Source organism: Dipodomys merriami, unplaced genomic scaffold, assembly GCF_024711535.1.
Source record: "Dipodomys merriami isolate MVZ:Mamm:240054 unplaced genomic scaffold, mDipMer1.0.p SCAF_125, whole genome shotgun sequence".
In the NCBI taxonomy this organism is placed as follows: domain Eukaryota; kingdom Metazoa; phylum Chordata; class Mammalia; order Rodentia; family Heteromyidae; genus Dipodomys; species Dipodomys merriami.
Genome location: NW_027202549.1, coordinates 2,117,388 through 2,143,247, shown reverse-complemented (window position 1 = coordinate 2,143,247; position 25,860 = coordinate 2,117,388). Strand labels below are relative to the sequence as shown.

Sequence of the window (25,860 nt, the reverse complement as noted above, 5' to 3'; positions counted from 1 at the left end):
GCCAGCGCTCTACCACTTGAGCCACAGCGCCACTTCCGGCTTGTTCTGTGGATGTGGTCTTGAGGAATGGAACCCAGGGCTTCCTGCAGGCTGGGCAAGCACGGTAGCCACATTGTCCCTCCCCACCTTGTAATGCTGCAGGGTGTTGAGGCGTCTCCACAGACCCTGGACCTCAGAAGTGACATCCTCGTCAGACAGGATGAGATGGCCGGCCACGCCCGATCGCCATTCTGCAAGGAAAAAAAAACCCATACAGAAATGACCTGACCCAGGGTTTCCAGGATCTCCTTCCTATAATGGAGTCCTTGTCCTCCGTAAACACAGGTGCATGGTCCTGCCTACAGATAGAAAGCTGCCCCTCTTCTCCGAAGAATCTCTCACTAGGTGAGAGATTGCCTGATAAAGCCAACCTTGTGGTCTAACGTGTGTGACAGTATAGGGGCTTGAACTCAGGGCCTGGGCGCTGACCCTGAGCTTCTTTGTGATCAAGGCTAGTGCTTTACCACTTGAGCCACAGTGCTACTTCTGGCTTTTTCTGAATAGATTATTGGAGATAAGAGTCTCATGGACTTTTCTGTCTAGGCTGGCTTCGAACCCTGATCCTCCGATCTCAGCCTCCCAAGTAGCTAGGATAACAGGCGTGAGCCGCTGGCACCCAGCTGTGCCAATTTCTAACATCTTACCTGGGTGAAAAGCTGTCCCTGCAGGTCTAGTCTTGAACCAATCCAGGTCCCAACATTATCTCTGATCCCCCCCCAGTTCCCCTGCTCCCTGCCCTTACCAACATCCAGGGTGCGAGGATCTGGGCGCTGGGCAAGAGGCAATCCTTTACAAAGCTGGTCCAGCATCTTCTCTTTGGCTTGCGAGATGGTGTCACAGTCTAGAACTTTCACCGGCACACACTGGGCCTCTCCTGCCCCAGGCCCCACAGCCAACAGCGCGTTCAAAGTCTACACAAAACACAAAGGAATAGTCAAGATTCATGTCCTTTCAAGATGGCCAAGACACAGGACCAAGACTTCAGAATGCTACAGACTTTAATTTTTTTTCAAACTTTTTGTTTTTTTGCCAGTCCTAGAGCTTAAATTCAGTGCCTGGACATTTGTTCCTGAGCTCCTTTTGCTCAAGGCTAGCACTCTACCACTTGAGCCACAGCGCCACTTCTGGCTTTTGCGATTCACTGGAGAAGAGTCTCCTAGACTTTCCTGCCATGTTGGTTCTGAACTGCTATCCTCAGTTCTCAGGCTCCTGAGTAACTAGATTACAAGTGTGAGCCACAGGTACCTGGCTCATAGTCCCTCATTCTTAGCTCCTCATCTGTCTCCCTCTCCCTCTGTCCTCCACTAAGTTAGGACAGTCTGTGCCCAAGATAAATCTGCATGAACCAGGCTCCCCCCACCCAACCAGACAGAGGTCCAGTTCAGTACAGCCTGGATAGGAACCTAAAGGAACCATCATGTTTAACTGAAGGACAGCACAGACAGGGAAATAATGAGTAGGTCTGCCAGGAAAGCTCCTGGTTTTGTGGGCCAGGTTATACCCATGTTAAGATGGCCAGAAAGACAGCCAAACCCAGTTGGGCACTGGTGGCTCACACCTGTCATCTTCCTCAGGAGGCTGAGATATTGGAAGGATTCTCTGTGAGACTCTTCTCTCCAAAGAAGCACCAGAAAACCAGAAGTGGTGCTGTGGCTCAAGTGATAGAGCCCTAGCCTTGAGCATAAAAGCTCAGGGACACATCAGGCCCTGAGTTCCAGACACACACACACACACACACACACACACACGAGTTCCAGACACACACACACACACACAAGTTCCAGACACACACACACACACACACACACACACACACACACACACACACACACACACACACACACACACACACACACACACACACATCCAGACCCTGGCCACCAGCACAGGACTGTGGTCCATGACAGAACAGGATTCTTCCCAAGTCCCAGTTTGGCCATCATGGTCCCGAATCTAAGTCTGTGGCTCTCAACACTACTCAGATCACCCCAAGACCTCCCACTGATCCAGCACTTTCTCAGTACCCAGGAAGCCAGGAGCTGCATCCTCACCACAATGAATAAATGAAATGAATAAAACTAACTGGGAGAGTGAGAGGGGAGGGGTAACACTGTCCAAAAAGAAATGAACTCTTGGCTGGGAAGGTGGCTCAGTGGTAGAGCGCTTGCCTTGCATGCATGAGACCCTGGGTTTGATTCCTCAGCACCACATAAGCAAAAAGCAAAAAGCCGGAAGTGGCGCTGTGGCTCAAGTGGTAGAGCGCTAGCCTTGAGCTGAAGAGCTGAAGGACAGCGCCCAGGCCCAGAGTTCAGGCCCCACAACTGGACCCCCCAAAAAAAAAGAACTCTTGGCTGGGAAGGTGGCTTAGTGGTAGAGTGCTTGCCTAGCATGCAGGAAGTGCTGGATTCGATTCCTCAAGACCACATCAACAGAAAAAGCTGCTGTGGCTAAAGTGGTAGAATGCTAGCCTTGAGCACAGAGAGGCTCAGGGACAGAGTACAGGCCCTGAGTTCAAGCCCAAGAACTGGGAGGAGGAGGAGGAGAAAAAAGAGGAGGAAGAAGAGGAGGAGGAGGAGGAGAAAGAGGAAGAGGAGGAGGAGGAGAAGGAGGAAGAAGAGGAAATAGAAATGTTACCTGACTTATGTAACTGTAACCCCTTTGTACATGACCTTTATAATAACAATTTAACAACTTAGGCTAGGCTGCCCGTGTCTCACGCCAGTAATCCTAGCTACTCAGGAGGCTACAAGTTGAGGATTGAGGTTGGAAGCCAGCCTGGGCAGGAAAGTATATAAAACTTTTTCTGTTTTTATTGTTGCTTTTTTTTGTCAGTTATGGGCCTTGGGCACTGTCCCTGAGCCTCTGTGCTCAAAGCTAGCACTCTGCCACTTGAGCCACGGCACCACTTCCAAACTTTTGAGTGGTTAATCAGAGCTGAGAGTCTCTTGGTGACTTTTCTCCCTGGGCTGGCTTTGAATCACGATCTTCAGATCTCAGCCTCCTGAGTAGTTAGGATGACAGGCCTGAACCACCAATGCTAAGCTTGTTAAACTGCTATCTCTAAAAAAACCCAAACTACTTAGAAAAAGCCAGAAATGTATGCTACGGCTCGAAACAAGAGAGTGCTAGCCTTGAGTACAAAAACTCAGGGACACTGCCCAGTCCCTGAGTTCAAGCCCCATGACCAATCTAAATCAGCAAATCAATAAATTGGGCTGGGAAGGTGGCTCAGTGGTAGAGCGCTTGCCTGGCATGCATGAGGCCCTGGGTTCGATTCCTTGGTACCCCATACACAAGATATAAAATAAGATTTAAAAATAATAAAAAATTAAAAAAAAAAAAACAAACTCAAAACTAATAAATGCTTCTAGCCAGCAAGTAGTTAGAAAGTCACAATGGGGCTCCCTAGCTAGGTGTAGATACCAGAAGCTGGTACCCAAATAACAGACCTATAACTGCAGACCGCTCCCTACCCCAAACCCTCACCAGGGGCCGGTATTCCACGTCCTCTCGGAGCAGACGATTGTCATTCAGGGTGTACTTGGCTTTGCCGGTCACACTGTCCACGGGTCCTTTGTCCACTTGATGCTTAATACCCCGGAAGAGCATATACAGCGGTTCCCCTACTGAGTCCTAGAAAGAGGGGTTACAGGGTAGTTTAGGGCACACCCCCGCCCCCCTTCCTGGCAGATGGCAGGGGTGTATTGGACATGATGTAGACTGGACAGGGCCGGGACGCAGAACTACAGTGAACAGTCCAGGGAAGGCGTGGTCTCCGCTTTGATTTGAATAGGGAAGCAGTGGGCGGGGCTTGAGGCATAATGATCTCAAGGGCCCAGCCCTCCCCGCCAGCGGCTCCATTGGTCTCCCTCACCCTCACGAAGGTGTAGAGACAGATGGACATCCAGTTGGTGAGCAGCTTTTCCACCACCGTCTCTGTCCTGAAATGACAGGGCCAGCCAGGGTCAGCAGGAGGGAAGGGGGGATGACTACAGAATTCTCCTAAAAACCCTTGACCCCCTGCCCCCCAGGCCCTGTCTCCAGCCGTCTACCACTGCCTCCCTCCCCCCCCCCCCCCAGCCCCTTCCACCAACCCTGGACGCTACACCAACCTGCGTAACATCAGCTTGGGGTTCTTGGCCACGTACTGGGTGACCAGATCACTGAGCAAAGTGCGGAGGATGTCGGTGAAGTATTCCAGCTTCCCGTGCAGGGAGACGGTGAGCAGAGAGGCCACGTAGGCACGGTCCCGAGCGGAGAAGGTGCGCTGACTCTCCAGTGTGTGGATGAACTGGGGGTCAGAGGGGTGGGGTGTGGGGAGGAGGGGGGAGGAGAAGGGAGAGGGGAAAGGTTATGGGATGGATGAAGTCAGAAAGCAAGAGGCGTAGAGCAAGCAGGGCCTGGCCAGGGCTGGGCCAGGAAAGGTCTGATTAGGGGTAGGATGGATGGATATGGATGGATGGATGGATGGATGGATGGGTGGATGGATGCATGGATGGATGGATGGGTGGATGGATGCATGGATGGATGGATGGGTGGATGGGTAGATGGATGGATGGGTGGATGGATGGATGGATGGATGGGTGGATGGGTGGATGGGTGGATGGATGGATGGGTGGATGGATGGGTGGATGGGTGGATGGATGGATGGATGGATGGATGGATGGATGGGTGGATGGGTGGATGGATGGATGGGTGGATGGGTGGATGGATGGATGGATGGGTGGATGGGTAGATGGATGGATGGGTGGATGGGTGGATGGGTGGATGGACGGGTGGGTGGATGGAGGGATGGGTGGATGGATGGATGGAGGGATGGGTGGATGGATGGATGGAGGGATGGGTGGATGGATGGAGGGATTGGGGGGAGAAGGCACCCAGTGGGTTCTGGGGATCCACCTTGGTGAGGAAAAGCTTGCTGTTGAGCAGGTTGGAGAGCTGCCCCAGGCCTTGTTCCACCGTGGGCCGCCTGCACTCTGGCACACCCAGGTCCCGGTGTAAGGGCGATTCCTGGTGCCCGGGGAAGAAGACACGTTCAGCGTACACCTTGTAGTCAAGGAATGGGATGCCACTGCCCAGCAGGTCACTGGTGAGATCCGTCATCTCGGTCATCAGGTCTGTGGAGCAGGCCAGGTCAGGTTGGGCCTCAATCTCACCCAGTGGGCATGGCCTTGGAGCGGAGCCCTCCCAGTGGGCATGGCCCTATGGAGTCCACCCAGTAGGTGTGGCCAGGGACAGAGCCTACCCAGTAGGCCTGGGCAGAGCTCTTCCAGTGGGCATGGCTTCTGGCGAAGCCAGCCAGCCAATGGACGTGTCCTGGACAGAGCCTGCCTAGTAGACCTGGGCAGAGCTCATTCTAATGGGCGTGGCTTCAGGCGAAGCCACCCAATGGGCACTGCCCAATGGGCGTGTCCCGGACAGCGCCTTTCCCAGTAGGCAGGGCCTCCTGCAGAAGCCACCTGGCTCTCTAAAACCTCACCTGTGAACTCCTTCTTGCATCGATCCCGCACGCTGCTCTCCAGATTCTCCAACTGGATCTGAACCTTCTTATAGTCCCTCAGGGCCTGCTTGCTCTTCCGCCTGGCTCCAAATAACATGAAAGGTGAGAAGAGAAAACTGGAGAAGGAGGCCCAAGCCCTTGCCCCCTCCGGCCTCCTTTGCCTAGGCCAGGCTAATCCAGCTCCAGGCAAATACTGACATCTAACATGAGTGTAACGTGACAATGCCCCACAAAGATCAGACCTGACCCCTCATTAATTCAGCCTGTCCCATCCCAGCCAGCTATAACCACCCATTCCTCTAGCCCAGCAGAGTTGGCGCGCAAACTACGACCGCAACCAATCTGGCCTCCAATCTATTTTACAACAGGGTAGACACCTGTTGGGGTTCACATTTATAATCGCATCTACTCAGGAGGCTTGAGACCTGTGGATCACAGTATAAAGGCAACCTAGGCAAGAAAGTCCATAAGACTCTTATCTCCAATTAGACACCAAAAGGCAGAAGTGGAACTGTGGTTTAAGTGGTAAAACACCAGCTTTAAGCAATTAAAAAAAAAGCAACTCGGGCTGGGAAAGTGGCTCAGTGGTAGAGTGCTTGCCTAGCATGCATGAGGCCCTGGGTTCGATTCCTCTGCCCAATGGTAGACTCTAGCAGTAAAATAGAAACTGCCTGGTCTACAAAGCCTCATTTGTTGACTCTAGAGCTTTACAGAGTGAGCTGGTGGCTCATGCCTGTAATCCTAGCTACTCAGGAGGCTGAGATTTGCAGATCATGGCTCAAAGCCAGCCTAAATAGGAGACTTCAATAAACCACTCAAAGGGCTGGGAAGGTGGCTTAGTGGTAGACTGCTTGCCTAGCATGCATGAAGCCCTGGGTTCGATTCCTCAGTACCACATACACAGAAAAAGCCGGAAGTGGCGCTGTGGCTCAAGTAGTAGAGTGCTAGCCTTGAGCAAACAAAGGTCAGGGACAGTACTCGGGCCCTGAGTTCAAGCCCCAGGACCAGCAGGAAAAAAAAGTTTCCTGATACCTGGCTACCCCACGCACCTACAACGTCTCCCCAGCCCACCCCGGCCACATCTGGCTGCACCCACCTGTACATGAGGACAATGATGACGACACCCAGAGCCAGGAGAGACGCGCCCACCCCCAAGCCCACCTGGGCGGCCACGGGAAAAGCCACGGGGCTCTCGCCATCGTACTGCACGTGACCCAGGGAGAAGCGCAGGTTCCCCATCTGCACCTGGTGGGGGGAGAGGGGTGGAGCCAGCTGTGAGTTGGGGAGAGGGATCAGTCAACACATCCCGACGCCCAGCCCTGCTCCAGCCAGGCCCACAGACCGTGAACTCCGGCAACTCATCAGGTGACTCCCTGAGGGCGTGGTGCCGGGGAAGAGGCTGCTGGGTTGGGGGTTCGCAGTATAGGTGGTGCCGGGTCAGTGTCTTCACCACACAGGAGCCGTCTCCGATCATGGCCACTACCTCCTCCTTGGACATGGCCAGGTCCAGATTCTCCCCCTAGAAAATAAAGAGTCCTTTGGGCTGGGAAGGTGGCTTCGTGGTAAAGAGCGCTTGCCTAGCAGGCCCAAAGACCTACTCCACCCTTGTTCTACCATCCTGGCCTTTCAAACCACATGCCCGGTGCCTGTCTTGGGGTCCCACAAAGCCCAAGTACCTCCACGGAGAACACACTGCCAGGTTTGTGCCGGAACGGTGTCATGGGGTCCTCAGGGTTGAGGGGCTGCAGGGTGGGGTCAGCCTCATAGGAGAAAGGTGTGGGGCTCAGCGTAGCGAAGTCAAAGAGCAGGTTGTCGAAAATAAACTCCACCTGGACCCAGGGGTTCTCGGGCAGGCTGGGGAGGGCAGGTGTGCGGCACACGATGAGCTGGGAAGAGTTCACCAGGCACGGCTCCTCAAACTGGAGGAAGAGAACAGAGAGATCAACGGAGGGAGCTGGTGGCTGACGCCTGTCATCCTAGCTACTCAGGAGGCTGAGATAGGAGGATCATGGTTCCAAAACCAGCCTGGGCAGGAAGGTCTGTGAAACTCTGTATTCTCCAATTAATCACAGAAAAAGCCAGAAGTGGGGCTAGGGCTCAAGTGGTAGAGTACTAGCCTTCAGCAAAAAAACAGCTCAGGGACAGAGCCCAGGTCCTGAGTTCAAGGCCTAGGATAAGCATCACACACACACACACACACACACACACACACACACACACACACACACACACACACACACACACACACACACACACACACACACACACACACACACACAGAGGTAGATCAGGGATGGGAAGGTGGCTCAGTGGTAGAGCGCTTGTCCTGAGTTCAAGGCCTAGGATAAGCATCACACACACACACACACACACACACACACACACACACACACACACACACACAGAGGTAGATCAGGGATGGGAAGGTGGCTCAGTGGTAGAGCGCTTGCCTTGCATGCATAAGGCCCTGGATTCGATTTCTCAGCATCACATAAACAGAAAAAGCCAGAAGTGGCGCTGTGGCTCAAGTGGTAGAGCACTAGCCTTGAGCTCAAGAGCTGAGGGACAGCGCCCAGGCCTTGAGTTCAAGTCCCACGATGCACCAAAAAAAAAAAGGTAGATCAACTGGGGCATGGAGGAGGGGTGGGGGTTCCAGTCTCCGGTCTCCTACCTTATGACTGCAGAATGTTCCAGGGGAGCACTCCGCCTCTGGGACCACACGGCGCTTCCGTCCAAGCCCTTGGCCGGGCTGCAGCCCTCTTGGGGGGACCATAGTCACCCGGATTCTTGGCGTCTGTACGACATCCAGATTCTGACCATGAACCCAGATCTTACGTCCTCCACTGAAACACAAGCCCAGGAACCACGTGTGATTTATGGGGATGCAGGATTGACCCCCCCACCCCCTGCAAAGCTGAACCCTAGCCCCAAACCTCATGACCCCTTTACCCTATTGACAAAAGGGATGCACTAGCCATCCCCCCCCAAAAATGCCCTACGACCCCTCCTCTCTGATAAAGGACACTATGAAGATCCACCCCACACAGCTGTCATATTTTTGCCCCCCCCCTCACTGCTGTACCTGAGGAAGCTTTTGCTGGGGCCAGCGGAAGTGACATTGGGGTCTGATGTGTACTTGAACTGGCCATGCTGAAGCTTCCGCTCCGTGGCCCCAAACCACACAGTGACGGGGAGCAGGGCAGGCGTGGGGTTTGGGGTGGTTTGGCACCGTAGTTGCTCCGCCTCTTGTTCTAGCAGCCTGGGAAGGGAAGAGCAGAGAGGAGAGCTGGCAGGATGGAGCAGAGTGCTGAACGAAGGACCCCACCCAGGGCTCTCTCTGCACACTTCCCTCCCGGCCCCAGCTGTGGGAAGGGCTGGCTACTACTATTTATTTTCGTGCCAGTCTTAGGACTTGAACTCAGGGCCTGGGCACACTGTCCCTGAGCTTCTTTTTTTGCTCAAGGCTAGCACTCTACCCCTTGAGCCACAGCAGCGCCACTTCTGGCTTTTTTCTGTGTTATGTGGTACTGAGGAATCGAACCCAGGGCTTTGCGTGCGTGCTAGGCAAGCGCTCTACCCACTGAGCCACCCTCCCAGTCCTTGGCCACTTTTCTCATGGGGCAGATGTGGCCCTCTCCCCATTCCCCCTCTCCCTCCAGCCCGTCCCTGGGGTGCACAGCTGTTTGGAAGCGGGCCTCACAAATGACAAGACTGCTCTCCAATCACCACGCGGATGTCCTCCAGCCGACCAGACAGAAGCTTAGACCCATGCAGGGTGAGGCGGGTGCCCCCGGCTTTGGGGCCTCGGACCGGGAAGATGGACTGCACCTTTGGGTCCTAAGGAAGGAAAGCGGGCCAGGGAGAGGCATCAGGCTAGAAATACAGAGGCCAGCGGGAGAGACAAGATGGCCCTAGAGTGCCCAGCATTAGAGAGGCCAAGAGAGGTAATCACACCGGCCTATAGATGGTGACCCGATAGTTACATACCTGGTAGGCAAAGTTGAGCTCTGAGACACCGCGGCCTCTTCCTGACACCTCCACGGCCACGGTACCCGCTACCTCTTCTCCACTGGCTCCAGTGATACACACGAGACTGTGGGCACAGGGCACACAGATAAATGGGATGCTAGGCTTGGGGCTTGAACTCAGGGCCTGGGTGCTGTCCCTCAGCTCTTCAGCTCAAAGCTAGCGCTCTACCACTTGAGTCACAGCATCACTTCCAGTTTTCTGGTGGTTCATTGGAGAGAAGAGTCTCAGGGACTTTGCTGTCCAGGCTGGCTTTGAACCATGATCCTCAGATCTCAGCCTCCTGAGTAGCTAGGATGACAGGCATGAGCCACCAGCACCCAGCTAGGATGATTTTTAATTTTTTTTGGTGCCGGTTAGGACTTGAACTCAGGGCCTGGGTGCTGTCCCTGAGCTTTCTTGCTCTAGGTTAGTGCTCTATCACTTTGAGCCACAGCTCCACTTTTGGTTTTTTGGTAGTTCATTGGAGATGAGTGTCTCATGGACTTTCATGCCCAGGCTGGCTTTGAACTATGATTCTCAAATCTCAGCCCCCTGAATAGCTAGGATTATAGATGTGAGCTACCAGTGCCCAGCCTCAGGATCCTCTATAGCACTGGAAGAAAACTATTACAACACACTAGCAGGGCTTTAGCATCTAAGAATTAATATCCCTGGCTGTTTTTTATTTTTGGTCCTTATGGGGCTTGAACTCTGGGCTTAAGTGCTGTCCCTCAGCTGTTCAGCTTAAGGCTAGCGCTCTACCACTTGAGCCACAGTGCCACTTCTGGTTTTCTGGTGGTTCACTGGAGATAAGAGTCTCACAGGTGTTCCTGCCCAGGCTGGCTTTGTACCATGATCCTCACATCTTAGCCTCCTGAATAGCTAAGATTATAGGTGTGAGCCACCAAACACCCAGCTTTTTTTTTTTTTTTTTTTTTAACAATTTGAATGCAAGTCTAGAATCCCCAACAATCAATCAGTGTCTGCTGGTGTGGCTCATGCCTGTAATCCTAGCTACTCAGGAAGCCTACACCTAGAGGATGGGAGCTTGAAGCCAACCTGGGCAGAGAAGTCTAAAAGACTCTTATTTCCAATTAACCAACATAGGGCTGGGAAGGTGGCTCAGTGGTAGAGCGCTTGCCTTGCATGCATGAGGCCCTGGGTTTGATTCTTCAGCACCACATAAGCAAAAAGAAAAAAGCCGGAAGTGGCGCTCTGGCTCAAGTGATAGAGCGCTAGCCTTGAGTTGAAGAGCTGAAGGACAGCGCCCAGGCCCAGAGTTCAGGCCCCAGGACCGGACCCCCCCCCCAAAAAAAAAAAAACCAACAACGAATTAACCAACATAATCCTGGACTGGAGGCATGGTTCAAATGGTAGAGCCATGAACTATAAGCAAGAAAATTGAGGCTGGGGATGTAGCTTAGTGGTAGAGTACTTGCCTAGTATGCATGAAGTACACCTAAACAGAAAAAACAGAAATGATGCTGTGGTTCAAGTGGTAGAGTGCTAGCCTGGAGCAAAAAGAAGCTCAAAGACAGTGCCCAGGCCTTGAGTTCAAGCCCCAGGACTGGCGAAAAAATAAAATTTTTAATTTTTTTTAAAAAGAAAACTGAGCCCCCTCTGTACAGTATTTTCACAATAAAAAATTAAAAAAAAAAGAAAAGAAAAGAAAAGAAAACTGAGCAAAACCAGGTGCTAGTGGCTCACACCAATAATCCTAGTTTCTCTGGAGGCCGATATCTAAGGACTGAGATTTGAAGCCAGCCCAAGGAAGGAAAACTCTGAGAGACTCTTATCTCCAATTAACCACAAAAAGCCAAAAGTGGAGCTGTGGCTCAAGTGATAGAATGCTAACCTTGAGCAAAAAAAAACAAAAAGCTCAGAACAGTGCCCAGGCCCTGAGTTCAGGCACAAAAAGAAGGAAGGAAGGCAGGAAGGAAGAAAGGAAGCAAGGCAGGAAGGCAGGAAGGAAGGAAGGAAGGAAGGAAGGAAGAAGGGAAGGAAGGAAGGAAGGAAGGAAGGAAGGAAGGAAGGAAGGAAGGAAGGAAAGAAGGGAGGGAGAACGGGTGGGTGGGAGGGGAACATAAAAGCCAAGAACGAGCATAAGGTTCAAGCTCCAATACCTGCACCTTTCCACCACAAAAAAAATTAAAAAATTATTGCTGTTTTAGCAATAAGGCTGGTGACTTATGCCTACAATCTTAGATACTTAAGAGGCTAAAAAGCCAGGCGCTGGTGGCTCATACCTGTCATCCTAGCTACTCAGGAGGCTGAGATCTGAGGATCACAGTTCAAAACCAGCCCAGCAGGAAAGTCTGAGAGACTCTTATCTCCAATAAACCACCAGAAAACCGCAAGTGGCGCTGTGGCTCAAGTGGTAGAGCACTTGCTTTGAGCTAAAGAGCTCAGGGACAGTGCCCAGGCCCAGAGTTCAAGTCCCACAACTCACACACACACACACACACACACACACACACACACACACACACACACACACACACACACACACACACACACACACACACACACACACACACACACACACACACACACACACACAGCAAAAAGAAAAGAAAAGGAATTTACTGCTGTCATAGCATATTGTTACAAAGGAGCCCTGTAAGGCTGGCTCGTGGGGGTGGTGGAGGGGGCTGTGGTGGCTGAGTTTTGCTGGCTGCTCCAGTCTGCCACCGTCACCACATGCAAAGCACCCACTGACAAAGTGGTAGAAATCTGATCTCTTTTTGGAACAACATCTCTGAAAGCCTCTAGTCAAATCTGACGGGTAGATGTGAACAGTCTTTAAAAAAAAAATTAATAAATAACTGCTGGTTTGTAGCCAGAAAATAAAAAGCTTGGGGCAAATGAACAGCCACAATGTCAGCTGTGCAGTGGCTTAACTCTGTGACACTCCAGGGAAAACAGAACAAGCCAAGTGTGAACTACTGGGGAGGGTGGGGAGAGGAAGGAGGGGGAGGGACTGGAGAGGGGGGGAGGAGGAGGGGGAGGCTCTGGCCAGTCTAGCCAGGATATATTTTTAATTGTTTCATAAATCACTTCATACACGGCATGATGTAAGTCTTAACGTTCTGGGATCGTTAATAATCGAGATGAAGTCTCCATAAATACTCCGTCAAAAATATTTGGAAGGGAAACTGCATGCTCTCGGCAAGTGCTTTGAAACACAGACTGTGGAGCCAGCCAAGTGCTGGTGGGCTCATGTGCGTGGCATCCTAGCTACCTAAGAGGCTGAGATCTGAGGGTCCGGGTTCAAAGCCAGCCCAGGGCAAGAAAGTCCAGGAGACTCTTCATGCCAGAACCACCAGAAAAACCAGAAGTGATGCTGGGGCTCAAACACCAACACCAACACCAAAAATCCAAGCAGAGCCTAATCAACAGGCTTGACATGCTGGTTCCCAGGCCAGGAAGATGCAGTTAGACATAGGAAGACAAAGTAATCGTTCTGGGCATTCTGAGTCCCTGAAGAGGAAGTGAGCCAATCACAGAGCCGTTCTCATGTTAGTAATCAGCTGGCTTACCTGCTGGACACCTCATACCCCTGGACATCCACAGAACAGGGCACTCCGGCCACCCAGACCCTGTCCAGCACATCCTGTACATGTTGGCCCAGATTGGAACCTCTGATGGTGACACGAGTACCCCCCTCGATAGGCCCAGTCAGCGGGTTCACCTGTTCCAAGACAAAGACTGAGCCTCACCTACCAACATCTGGCAGACAGCTAACCCCTGGCCTCCCACCTCTGGTCTTCCTGAATCCATGGCTTCTGTCCCTCCCGCCCCCACTTCTTCCCTCTCTCCAAGCATAGCAATGAGGAAGACATGCCAGCATTCCAACATACCGAGTGGATGAGGGGCGCGGGACACTGGGTGGCCACGGCCTCAGCATTGTTACAGGCCTCCTTGGCCACGCAACGTGGATGTTCCCCTTCACACCACACACAGCCATACTGGGGCATAGCAGTCTGGCAGCGGCTGCAGTCCCCGTGGCCGACCGAACAGTCGTACAAGATCACTGGAACCCGGCGGGAACAAATGTTGAGCAGTAGACAGGAGAAACCCGCTCCCCTTCCACCAACCCGATCCACCTTCCCGCTGCAGGCTTCCCGGTAGCTTTTGCTCACCATGCAGACCCTCTGCACTGTCTACCCGCAGATGGCCGGCCCAACGCAGAAACAGCCCCACCTGGAGCTCCGGCTGCACAGCCTTATAGTTGAGCTGGAGAAACAAACACAGTAAGGGGGCTGGGAATGTGGCTTCGTGGTAGAGTGCTTACCTAGCATGCACGAAGTCCTGGGTTCAAGTCCTCAGTACTACAGACACAGGAAAAGCCAGAAGTGGTGCTGTGGCTCAAATGGTAGAGAGAGCTAGCCTTGAGCCCAAGAAGCTCAGGGACAGTGAGTTCCAAGCCCCAGGAACCAACACAAATAAACTAAAATGGAAAGGGATGAACTATAAGAGCACAATGTCAAAGGTCCAAGTTGGGGTATAAGGGCATCCACTTATAGCTCAATTTTTTTTTTCTCAGTCTGAGACTGGAACTCGAACTCAGTACTTTGTGGCTGCTTTCTCTCTACTAAGCTTACGCCTCCAACCTGGAGAGATCTCAAGAGGTCTGGACTGGCATGCAAAGACCTCATAGGGCTCATGGGTGAGGGGCAGGGTAGACAAATGTGGCAGGATCCAGCTGCGTTACAGACACCCTAGGCCCCCCCACGCTCTTGAATTCGCACCTGATGCTGCTGGCATGTGATGTGACACACGGTATGTGGAGGCGGCTCACACTGGACTCGTGCTTCTATTGCTACCGTGAGGCCCTCCAGTTCCATTACACACTCACTACTACCTCCTGGGCCACCCTGGAGGACAGAACACATGGACACAGGGATAGCTTCAGGACCTAGATCTTACGTGTTGCACAGATTTTCCAGCTGAAGACCTGGGCCCTGGGGGCTGGAGATGTGGCCTAGTGGTACAGTGCTTGCCTAGCACGCATGAAGTCGGAAGTGACACTGTGGCTCAAGTGGTAGAGCGCTAGCCTTGAGTAAAAGAAGCTCAGGACTGGGCATTGGTGGCTCACGCCTGTCATCCTAGCTACTCAGGAGGCTGAGATCGGAGGATTGTGGTTCAAAGCCAGCTCGGGCAGGAAAGTCCAAACTCCACGAGAGTCTTGTTTCCAATCAACCACTCAGAAAACCAGAAGTGGCTGGGTGGCTCAAGTGGTAGAGCGCTTGCCTTGTGCTGAAGAGCTGAGGGACAGCGCCCAGGTCTGGAGTTCAAGCCCCAGGACTGGCAAAAAAAAAAAATCATACAAAGACACACACACACATACACACACACCTGGAGGAGGTGCAGGTTCCGGCCTTCCAGCTGGATTTCGCGTTCCACAGACACGGGCATGAGCACAGAGCCATGGACACGCTCCACGCACGGACACGAGCTCACCTTCTGATTTGCCTCTTCCTGCAGGCATCCAGAGCAAGACAGTGTGTAGAACCCGCCCGATCCGGCTCAGTCCTCCACCTTGGTTGGATTTCGGAGTCCAAGGGGGCTGGACTCTGCCCGCCGCACGCCCTCTTCCCTTCCCCCCTTCCCCCCCCACCCCTGCAGTGCAAGGTGGGCAAAGGACTCCATCATCTCTCTCTCCCATCGCCCTTCCCGAGGCCTCTCCTTCCTGGGCTGGACCTCACCAGCTCCCAGAGCCCGGGGGTGTCGTACTGGTAGCCGAGGCTGGACAGGAGGATGAGGGGGGCAGGAGGGTCCTCGTGCTCTGTGGAGTCTCCGTCACCTGAGAGGAGGGTGGAAGTGGAGAAGGCGGGAGGGTCACCCCCCGTCCACTCGTCCGCCGCGTCGGCCGCTGTGTCGCCTCCTGTCATGAGCGGATCCGGCACGGCCTTGGTGGAGCCAGCGGCCCCTGGGAAAATGGTGGCGGGAGCGGTGGCAGGGGGCAGGTCCAGGGCCACTGTGGGGGGCACGGGCTGTGCGGGGGGCACTGTCGCTGCATCTGGGGGTAACGGGAGGGAGGCCGAGAGGTCCTCAGGTTTGGCCCTAACTCCCAGGCCGGTGGGGGCAGGGAGGAGGACAGATCCGGGTTGGGTAGTAGGGAGGCCGGAAGGGAGGGGAGGAAGGCCGGAAGGGAGGGACTTCTGGGTGGCAGTGGGAGACAAGAGAGGGCCTGGACCTGCCCACGGGCCCCAGAGGCTAAGCAAGGAAGGCTGGGCTGCAGGTAGGGCATCTGAAGCCGTTGCTATGGAAGGAGCCCCCGGCTCCCCAGATCGGGTATCAGGATTAGGAGGGGTGACTGTGGCTTTGGGGGCTACAGATGGCAAAGGGGTGGGGGTATCTCTTGCAGGAAGGGTCAGGGGGAGAAGCGGGCTCTGCAGGGGTGGGGGGTGGGGAGGAGGAGGGCACAGGGAGAGACAGGAAGGGCCACTCAGCAGGCAGCCATGGGCATCAGCAGGCAGCCATGGGCATCAGCAGGCAGGCAGGCAGGCAGGCAGGCAAAGGGGATGTTAAGAGGAAAAGAACCAAGGAAAAGAAAAACAAAAAACAGCCCGTTAATTTTCCAAAGGACAAAACGCGGGAAAAGGTGGGGGGGGGGCTTCCAGGGGTGTCTGTGCTGAGGGGGTGGGGGGTTGGGGGTAAGGGCGGGGGTCTGTGGAGGCCTACAATCTCCCAAGCTCTCAGCCCTGACCAATACAAGCGGCACACACCGTGGCTTTAGCCACTCAGGACGTGGCCTCGTGCGCACGAAGCAGAGACACAGAGACACCCCCCACCACGGCCATCAGAAAACACTTGGGGATCCACCCACAACCCCAAACCATCCCATGGGGCCCGTTGTAGAGACACACTCACCTGCTGGCTCACAACCATGGGTCCAGCATCACAAGAGGCCTTGTGGGTACATCGGTGTTGCCAAACACACCAATTACAACCCCAGTGGCTGCTCACGCAGGCCTGGCACCTGAATAGAACACAATCATGGTGTGTGTGTGTGTGTGTGTGTGTGTGTGTGTGTGTGTGTGTGTGCGTGCGTGTGCATGTGTGCTGGGAAGTCACCATATGCTGGGCCCAAGAGGCTGGGGACAGGGTAAACTACTCACGGTGCAGATGGATGAAAGTCTGTGATGGCCACACAGTCATAGAAGGAGAGAGATGCTTTGGCGATCACCACCTTGCCAAACCGGAGTTCCACATCCACAGAGACGTGGTCTGCAAAGTGGAAGAGAAGAGTGTTTACTGATGAGACTCACACCTAGAGACCACACAGGCTGAGATCACGTGAGGTGGGGTGCAAGAATCAAGTTCCCCAGACACAGACTTGAACACATTAGGGCTCCCAAGAAAAATCATCCGTGGTAGCCAGGGCGCTGGTGGCTCACGCCTGTCATCCTAGCTCCTCAGGAGGCTGAGATCTGAAGATTGTGGTTCAAAGCCAGCCCAGGCAGGAAAGTCTGTGAGACCCTTACCTCCACCACTGGAAGTGGAGCTATGGCTCAAAGTGGTAGAGTGCTAGCCCTGAACCAAAAAAGCTCAGAGACAGCGCCAAGGCCATGAGTTCAAACCCCACGACTGACGTAAATAGATGAATGAATAAATAGAAGCCATCAATTGTGAGCTTAATGTCTCACCCCAACCACAGCCCTAGGAGCAAGACAGGAACACAGTGAGGGAATCCCATGTTCGAGACCAGCGCCGTCTCTCACCCACCGGCTCCTCTGGGCAGCACTGGAGTATTACTAGGATCTGGGGACGGACACATCACGCCGGAACCGGTCAGCAGGGCAGGACTCTGATGATCCCCAAAATGGCAGGAATATGACTCCCCGGGCCACAGAGGTGGCAGGTCTGGAATTGACAGGAAAACCTGCCAAGAAAACCAAGGAGAGGGCTGGGAAGGTGGCTTAGTGGTAGAGTGCTTGCCTAGCATGCATGGAGCCCTGGGTTTGTTTCCTCCATACCACATAAGCAGAAAAAGCCAGACGTGGCTCAAGTGGTAGAGCGCTAGCTTTGAGCAACAGAAGCTCTGGGACAGCGCCCAGGCCCTGAGTTCAAGCCCCAGGCCTGGCACAAAAAAAGAAAAGAAAATCCAAGAGACACTGGAAGTTTAAGGCCAGGATTTTCACGTTTAGGACCCAAATGTGGACAGCAATCAGCAGCCCGCAGCCCTCAAAGAATTCACAAAGACCCTCTCTGACCCAGATAAGACCAAGTAGAGAAATCTAGGCCCCCCTAGACAAATGACCTGGCCAGGCACTGGTGGCTCGTGCTGGTCATCCTAGCTACTCTGGGAGGCTGAGATCTGAGGATCAAAATTCAAAGCCAGCCCAGGCAGGACAAGTCTGTGAGACTCTGATCTCCAATAAACCACCAGAAAACCAGAAGTGGCGCTGTGGCTCACGTGGTAGAGTGCTAGCCTTAAGCACAAGAACTCAAGGGACAATGCCCAGGCCCTGAGTTCAAGTTCAAGTGAAAAATAAGAGTGTCCAGGCAAGGCTATGTAATATTGAGTGCATCCAAGGTCTCTACCCATCCTGAGTCTTCCCCACTGGGGCCCCACTTGAGACTGGTCATTTACCTCTCTCCTCTCCTCTCGGCTGATATTGGCAGGGCTGAGAGCATCTACTCGCAGACAACCCAGCTCAGGCTGAAAGCTCCATAGCCACTGCTCTGGGCCCTGGCCCCTGGAACATTCAGAATGGCGAGTGCACCTGAGAAAAGACCAGCATCCACCTGTGACCCTCATGGACAGCACAGGGCAAAGACAGACAAGGAGGGGCAGACACCAAGTTCCCATGTCTCACCAAGGGCACCGATGCCAGGAGGGAGGAAAAATGCAGGGGAATGGAACAACTGGAGGATGGGATTGAGAGCAAGGGTTAAGATGACAATTTCTGGACAAGTCAGGCACCGGTGACTCACACCTGTAATCTCAGCTAGCTACTGGTGAAGCTGAGACCTGGAAGATTCCACAATCTATCCATGTCTATAGCCCATAAAATATATACAATCTAGCAATCGAAAAAGAAATCTAGGCCAGGCGCTGGTGGCTCACGCCTGTCATCCTAGCTACGCTCACTAGGCTGAGATCTGAGGATCACGGGTTCGAGGTCAGCCCAGGCAGGAAAGTCTGTGAGACTCTTAGCTCCAATAAACTACGCAGAAAAAAAAGCTGGAAGTAGGGCTGTGGCTCAAGTGGTAGGGTGCTAGCTTTGAGCAGAAAGAAGCTCAGAGATAGCTCTCAGGCCGAGTTCAAGCCCCAGGACTGGCAAAAAAAAAAAAAGATTGCTCATTCATCTGATTTGGGGAGGGTAAAAAGGGGGACAGGAATGGAGGAACAAAGCATGAACAAATGCAGCAGTGGAACTCACTAGACACGACATTGAAAATGAACTATATAACTTGTAGGCAGGGATGAGAGGAGAAAAAAATAAAAGCTGGGAGAGAGGAAGGGAAAGAATAATATTGTCCAAAACAAAATGTACTCATCCTGGGTGCTGGTGGCTCACGCCTGAAATCCTAGCTACTCAGGAAACTGAGATCTGAGGATCACGGTTCAAAGCCAGCTCAGGCAAGAAAGTCTGGGGGACTATTATCCCCACATAACTACCAGAAAACCCAAAGTAGCACTGTGGCTCAAAGTGGTAGAGCACTAACTTTGAGCGAAGCTCAAGGACAGAGCCCAGGCCCTGAGTTCAAGCTCCAAGACAGGCAAAAACAACAACAACAACAACAACAACAACAACAACAACAACACACACACACACACACACACACAGGAAAAAGACAAAGAAAAAAGTCTGAGAAACTCCATCATCTGGCAAAATGCTGGACTGGCAGCATGGCTCAAGTGGTAGAGCACCAGCTGTGAGCAAGAAAGCCCAGCAAGTGCCCTGAAGCCCTCAGTTCAGGTCTGTGTCAAGGGCATGCATGTGTGCACAACACATGCACACACCTTCCCACACTCCTAGACACAAACCAACAGAAGAAGGACAGTTATAAGAACTTGAGGCAGGGTGAGGAGTTGGGGGAGCACTGTGCTGACCTTCCCAGGAGCACACACCACCCACAATAGGGATCCTTGTTGGCAAGGCAAGCGGCACAGTTTAGATGCTGGGTGCAAGGGGCCACAGGAACCTTCACCACCTGTGACAACAAAGAAGACCCAAGATTGGCAAATGCACCCACCAATAGCGAATCCACATCTGGGTTGGCCCCTCCCAGCAGCAGCCATGCCCTGGACTAATCCCAGCTCTTACTGTAGTTTGGGTCATGACATACAGGTTCTCGAAGGTCCCATCAAAGGTAAGATCTCTGCTCACCGCAGACCCAGGCTGGATGCTCTCTTTAGAGTAAAGGTTGACATTGTTCCCAGGGCCCAAGTAGACCTGAGATCAGAAGCCACGAGATCAGCCACCAAATCTGTCACCAGATACCCACAGCTATTTGCAACTCGAACGACCTTGCTACAGACCGGAAATGTCCTCCTAGGCAGAGTTGGGTGATTGCATCCATCCTTCCCACACAAACCCTGGGAAGAAGGGTAGGAAGGGAGAGAGGACTCACCCTGTGCAGTTGTCCCTGAGTGTCACCCAGGAAAGCGATGGCATGTCCGTTTTCCATGGTGACTGCTACAGCTGTTAGCTGAACCCCTGGCAATTCTAGAATTGGCGTGGCTTCCAATGGGATCAGGCTAGCCATGGGGCTGGGTGTATGGTCTGAGCCACAGGGAAAAGCATCTGGTGTGTCCTACAGGAAGCCGGAAGTATCAGTAAGACTGGCTGGACAGTCCAGAGCTGGAAGCTCCTAGCTACTTCAGGAGGCTGAGATCTGAGGATCATGGGTAAGAAAGTCCATGAGACTTGATGGACCACTAGGAAATTGGAAGTGGCGCTGTGGCATCCCACTTCCGGTTTCCTGGCGGGTTCCTTGGAGATCAGAGTCTCAAGGACTTTCCGGCCCCAGCTGGCTTTGAACTGTGATCCTCAGATCTCAGCCTCCTGAGTGGCTGGGATGACAGGCGTGAGCCACACATCACTTGGCTCCTTCTCATCTGATCTTCACCTTTGCCTGTAGCTCCACCTTCTCCCATCCCCAGCCTTGATGCTACTCTTTCCCTTGTTGGTATGTTCTCTGTTCACTCCACTTCCTAAACTTCACACCTCCCATCCTATTTACCTGGCACTCAGATCTCATGCTTTACCCTGAAAGCAATTTTTTTCCTCTTATCTGCCTTCAGGCTCCAACCATATATCAAAACCCCTCATTCCTATCTTGCTCCAGAACCTAGATCAAGAGGTCTGACCCAAAATTCTACCCCTATCTTAGAACTCTAGGCCAGGGGTAGGTGGCTCATGCCTGTCATCCCAGCTACTAAGGAGGCTGAGATCTGAGGATCACAGTTCAAAGCCAGCTGGGGCAGCAAAGTCCTTGAGACTCTGATCTCCAATGAACCACTAGAAAACCCAAAGTGGTAAAGCACCAACTATGAGTAGAAAAAAGTTGAGGGTTATTAGGACCCATGCCCTGAATTTAAGTCTCAGTACCAGCATAAACAAAAACAAAATGCAAACAAACATAAAAACAAACCCAAATACCTTCTAACCCCTTCCCCACAGTACTGCTGCCTTTTTTTTCCCCCATGGGGCTTGAACTCAGGGCCTAGGCACTGTTCCCGAGCTTCTCTGGCTCAAGGCTAGCGCTCTACCACTTGAGCCACAGCGCCACTTCTGGCTTTTTTGTGCCTGTGGTACCGAGGAATCGAACCCAGGACTTCATGCATGCTAGGCAAGCACTCTACCACTGAGCCACCTTCCCAGCCCAGTACTGCTTATCACCCCTGTTCAGGCCCATGCCAGCATTGCTTCCCATCACCTTACCACACAGTAGTAACATAGCCCTCCATCGCCCAGCCCTAAAGAAAGCACCTGCTTCCAGGAGCCAGTGGCCTCCACCTGCAATCTAAGCTATTCAGGAGGCTGAGAGCTGAGGATCGTGGTTAGAAGCCAGCCTGGGTAGGAAAGTCCATGAGACGTTATCTCCCATAAACTACTCTGAAAAAGCCAGAAGTGGCATTGTGGCTCAAATAGGAGAGTTAGAAGAGTGCTAACTCAGGGATAACACCCAGGCCCTGAGTTCCAGACCTAGGACACATACACACACACACATTAGAAGCAAACACTTGCTGTCTATTGACCCGATCACCCTTGCCCCACCCCAACTTGGCTTACAAAATGCCCAGCTGGCTGACCTCAATGGGCAAAGGCCAGGCCCCTGCCTGAACTCACCACTGGCAGCTGCGCGCAGTCGGAAATGACGTCGTAGGCAATGTAGGCCACTTTGGTCCCGTTCTCAGCTCGGCCTTCTCGCATATAACAGGCATCACGGGTGTCGTTGGCCAGGCGATCGACTTCATCCAGGGGGAAGGCACAGAGCACAGATGTGTGCGGGGCCCTGGAAGCTTCGGGCAGGGGCCAGTCCACAGTCGGGGGAGCCACGGAGGAGAAAGCCGCGAACAGCACATCCCCGGAGGTGGCCAGGGCGGCTGCCTGGATCAGACCATAGCGGCCACCCTGGCAATCCAAGGGCAACTCCACGTAGGAGTAATAGTGCTGGTCACGGAGACACATGCGTGACACGTAGGCCCGGAAAGCTCTCGAGGGGGTCTTGAGATCGCGTCGCAGGAACAGGAAATAGGCGCTGGCCCCACGCGTGAAGGCGCTCACAAAGTGGTGGCTGTACTCCGAGAGGCGGCCCACGGCGAGCTTGGCTGTCTCTTCATAGGAGAAGGCAGACTGGGGGTCCGGGGGTCGCAGGGCGCGGGTTGTGATGGGTGGAATGCCACCCCCGACACCCCTGCTGGTATAACCCCGCCCCACAAATAGAAGAGGCTCCCCTGCTGAATTCTGGGCCACCACACCCACAGTGGTGACCTCGGGATCGTTGGCAGCTACGTATTGGGTGTCCCCAGGCCGGTCCAACCTCAGGAGCTGCTGAAGTTGCCCCAAAGTCCGCAGTTCACAAACCCCCTGGTGGACGCTCCCACAGACCACCAGAGCTCCTGGGCTCACCAGGAGCAGCTGGTTGGGGTTGTTGGTTGGTTGTGCCTGGGGACACTCATCTGGCAAGACAGGTGGCAAGCAATCCCGGCTGTCATCCACAGGACCCGTGGCCACCATGGCTTCCAGCTGCAACCCAGGGCTCAGCGCGAACAGGAAGTTGGTGCCCCCCACATAGAGGGTGCCTGAGGCGGGGTCCCTGGCCAGATGTTGCAGCTGTGTGCCATTGGGAGTAAAAGCAGCTGGTGGAGGGAGGTGGAGGGTAAGGACGCACCCAGCCCAGAGCACTTGAAGAAGAGCTGGGCCAAGGGTAGGCATGATCACCTGAAAGACAAGACAGACAGATGGACAGAGGGGTCGAGTGAGGCTCCTGACCATCATTGTAAAGGACCAGACTATGGCATGCCAAGATGCCCACAGACTTAGCTAAGCAAGAAAGGAGAAGGAGGTGGCTCACACACCTGTCATCCTAGCTACTCAGGAGGCTGAGATCTGAGGATCGAGGTTCGAAGCCAGCCTGGGCAAGAAAAGTCCAAGAGACTCTTATCTCCAATGAACCACCAGAAAACTGGAAGTGGAGCTGTGGCTCAAATGGGAGAGTGGCAGGCTTGAGCAGAAAAGCTCAGGGACAGCGCCTAGGCTGTGAGCTCAAGCCTCAGGACTGGCACAAAGAAAAGCAAAAAAGGGAGGAAGAAAAGGAGAAAGGGAGCAAGAAGGAAAGAAGGAAAGAAAGAAAGAAAGGAAGAAAGAAAGAAAGAAAGAAAGAAAGAGCGAAAGAGAGAGAGGGAGGGAGGAAGGAAGGAAGGAAGGAAGGAAGGAAGGAAGGAAGGAAGGAAGGAAGGAAGGAAGGAGGGATCCGGTGGCTCATACTTATAATCCTAGCTACTCAGGAGGCTGAGATCTAAGGATTGTGATTAGAAGCCAGCCCAGGCAGGCAAGTTCAGGAGACTCTTATCTCCAAACAACCAGCCAACTGGAAGTGGAGCTGTGGCTAGATGGCTAGCCTGGAGCAGAAAAGCTTAAAGACAAGGGCCAGGGCCCTGAGTTCGAGTCTCACAATCAACAACAAAAAAGGGGGAGGGGAGGAGGAGGAGGGATCCCAGATCCTGGAGGCGGGAAAGGCACCAGTAGGTCAGAACAAAGCAGAAGATTTTTTTTTTTTTTTTTTTGAAGCCACGAATCCAGACCCAACAGGCCAGAGAAGAGGGAAGTTGAGTCAGTGTGGGAAAAGTAAAAGTCGAAGGGCGGGGTATCTCACGTGCAATCAGTGTGTAATGAACACTCTGAGCTATCTGGTCCAGAGAGAAGGCACAGAGCCCTGGAGCGCCCTACACAGAGGTAGGAGCCACTGTCCCCCCAAATACCTAGGGCTCAAGCACGCTTACCTGGCAGGGCCAGCTGGATTAGGGGACAACAGCATGACCTGGGTATAAGTCACCTTGGCCTGAGACTTTGGCCTGAAAGAAAGCAAGAGGGTAAAGCTGAAGCAGGGGGATTGGGGGGGGGCCCTTGAGCTGCTGACATGTGGGGATCTCTGGGCTCCCCATTATGGAAGGCAGCATCAAAGTACCCCCTTCCTCACTACCCAGCCTGCCTGTGGAGGCCCCGCCCAGCCTGGCCCTCGGCCACCAAACAAATTCCACATGGGGGAGGGGGAGGGGAGCAGAGCCAGGCACCCGAGGGGCCTGGGAAAGGTCAGCAAGAAGCCCCAGAGTGACACCAGAGCCCACTCAGGTCCCCCAGCACTGCCTTTACTCTCTCTCTCTTTCTCCCTCTGTGATGGTCCCCTCCCATCCCTACCTTTTGTCCCAACTCTGCCCTGTCCAGGCACCCAGATAAATATATCTGTCACAGAGGCTGAGGTCAGTCCGGGCCAAAATCGTTCCTTCCTCCACCCCCCATCCCGCCCCAGTACATTTGCACATACAGCAAGATGCACACACTCCCAGGATGCATGCATACATGCACATACAAACATATATGGCCAATTGGCACACACGCAGAGGCAAGCAAATGCAATCTGTAACCATAGCCCACACTCACTCAGAAAGACAAACACAAAGCCTGGGGCTGGTGGCTCACACCTGTCATCTTAGCTATTCAGGAGGCTGAGATCTGAGGATTGCAACTCCAAGCCAGCCCAGGCAGGAAAAGTCCACAAGAATACCAATTAACCACCAGGAAACAGGAAGTGGCCCTGTGGTTCAAGTGGTAGAGCGCTCACCTTGAGCTGAAGAGCTCAGGGACAGCACCCAGGCCCAAAGTTCAAGCCCCACGACTGACCAAAAAAACAAACAAACAACCCCCCCCCCACACACAATCATACAAACTCAAACACACACATCAATAATCACATTTAGACACCTGCATAAACAGATGCATACACACATTTTCCTGGTTCAAGCATCATATCCTAAAGAAGAGCTGTGGCAGACCAGGCCATTCTGTTACTTCCTCTTCTGCAGGGCACAGGGTATGCGATGAATGAGAGAGTATCAGAAAAGAAGTGATCAGAGAGCCAGGTGCTGGTGGCTCACGCCTGTCATCCTAGCTACTCAGGAGGCTAAGATCTGGGGATCATGATTCCAAGCCAGCCTGGGCAGGCAAGTCCATGAGACTCTTAGCTCCACCAGAAAACTGGTAATGGAGCTGTGGCTCAAAGTGGTAGAGCATTATAGCCTTGAGCAAAAGAACTCAGGGACAGTGCGCCCAGGCCCTGAGTTCAAGCCCCACCCTCGACCAAAAAATAAAAGGCATCTGATCCCAGGCTTGAATCTCCAGATGCTAATGCTTCCTCCCCGCAACCAAGGTTGGTGAAATGAAACACAAACCCCAGACCAAGTGATCCTTCTACTTGCCTGTGCCCAGGGCTATGTGGCCTGCCCCTCCCGCGACCCAGCCCTTGCCAGGCTTTGGTACCAAGGATTCACTTGGTCATCCCTTGGGGATGGAGGAGGGCTCAGAAGGGTGCTCCTGAGGAGGACTGAGCTCAGGAAGGTCCAAGGAGTCAGGCTGGGAACAAGGACACTGTGATACTTCCTGATGGGAGCAGAGGGTGTGTGGGGTTGGTGGGGGGGGGGTGTTGCTTTGGCCTCAGCCTGGCTGGGCACTGCTCCCAAAATAGCTTGGGGGTTTCCATTTTTAGTGTGCAGAGAACAGGACTCGCTCTATGGGAGAAGAACAAGGCTGTCTCTGTTTGCCACCCAAAGGGGGTGAGGGCTGGGAGGTGGGGAG

General features: G+C 53.4%; 1 protein-coding gene across 6 annotated transcripts in view; it reads right to left on the bottom strand.

Annotated features, from left to right (window-relative positions):
- The window catches only part of Plxnb1 (plexin B1), a 35,293-nt gene that overhangs the window by 5,127 nt on the left and 4,306 nt on the right, over positions 1-25,860 (bottom strand). For 3 of the 6 annotated variants that reach the window (XM_070017640.1, XM_070017644.1, XM_070017645.1), the window contains exons 2-30: positions 24,012-24,083; positions 21,856-22,950; positions 20,135-20,317; positions 19,828-19,956; positions 19,614-19,714; positions 18,147-18,279; positions 17,279-17,435; positions 16,672-16,780; positions 16,424-16,532; positions 15,256-15,942; positions 14,906-15,028; positions 14,299-14,424; positions 13,690-13,783; positions 13,408-13,580; positions 13,087-13,238; positions 9,527-9,632; positions 9,240-9,376; positions 8,622-8,798; positions 8,211-8,382; positions 7,216-7,458; positions 6,882-7,058; positions 6,636-6,784; positions 5,519-5,619; positions 4,939-5,156; positions 4,152-4,330; positions 3,914-3,980; positions 3,526-3,672; positions 782-950; positions 127-230 (exon numbers count right to left, since the gene is read on the bottom strand). In XM_070017640.1, the coding sequence (XP_069873741.1) occupies positions 127-230; positions 782-950; positions 3,526-3,672; positions 3,914-3,980; positions 4,152-4,330; positions 4,939-5,156; positions 5,519-5,619; positions 6,636-6,784; positions 6,882-7,058; positions 7,216-7,458; positions 8,211-8,382; positions 8,622-8,798; positions 9,240-9,376; positions 9,527-9,632; positions 13,087-13,238; positions 13,408-13,580; positions 13,690-13,783; positions 14,299-14,424; positions 14,906-15,028; positions 15,256-15,942; positions 16,424-16,532; positions 16,672-16,780; positions 17,279-17,435; positions 18,147-18,279; positions 19,614-19,714; positions 19,828-19,956; positions 20,135-20,317; positions 21,856-22,944 (5,511 nt within the window). In that variant the 5' untranslated portion in view covers positions 22,945-22,950; positions 24,012-24,083. Of the gene's footprint in view, positions 1-126; positions 231-781; positions 951-3,525; positions 3,673-3,913; positions 3,981-4,151; positions 4,331-4,938; positions 5,157-5,518; positions 5,620-6,635; positions 6,785-6,881; positions 7,059-7,215; positions 7,459-8,210; positions 8,383-8,621; positions 8,799-9,239; positions 9,377-9,526; positions 9,633-13,086; positions 13,239-13,407; positions 13,581-13,689; positions 13,784-14,298; positions 14,425-14,905; positions 15,029-15,255; positions 15,943-16,423; positions 16,533-16,671; positions 16,781-17,278; positions 17,436-18,146; positions 18,280-19,613; positions 19,715-19,827; positions 19,957-20,134; positions 20,318-21,855; positions 22,951-24,011; positions 24,084-24,710; positions 24,731-25,014; positions 25,145-25,484; positions 25,796-25,860 lie in introns of those variants that run through there. The other 3 variants (XM_070017641.1, XM_070017642.1, XM_070017646.1) reach the window with 3 other exon arrangements.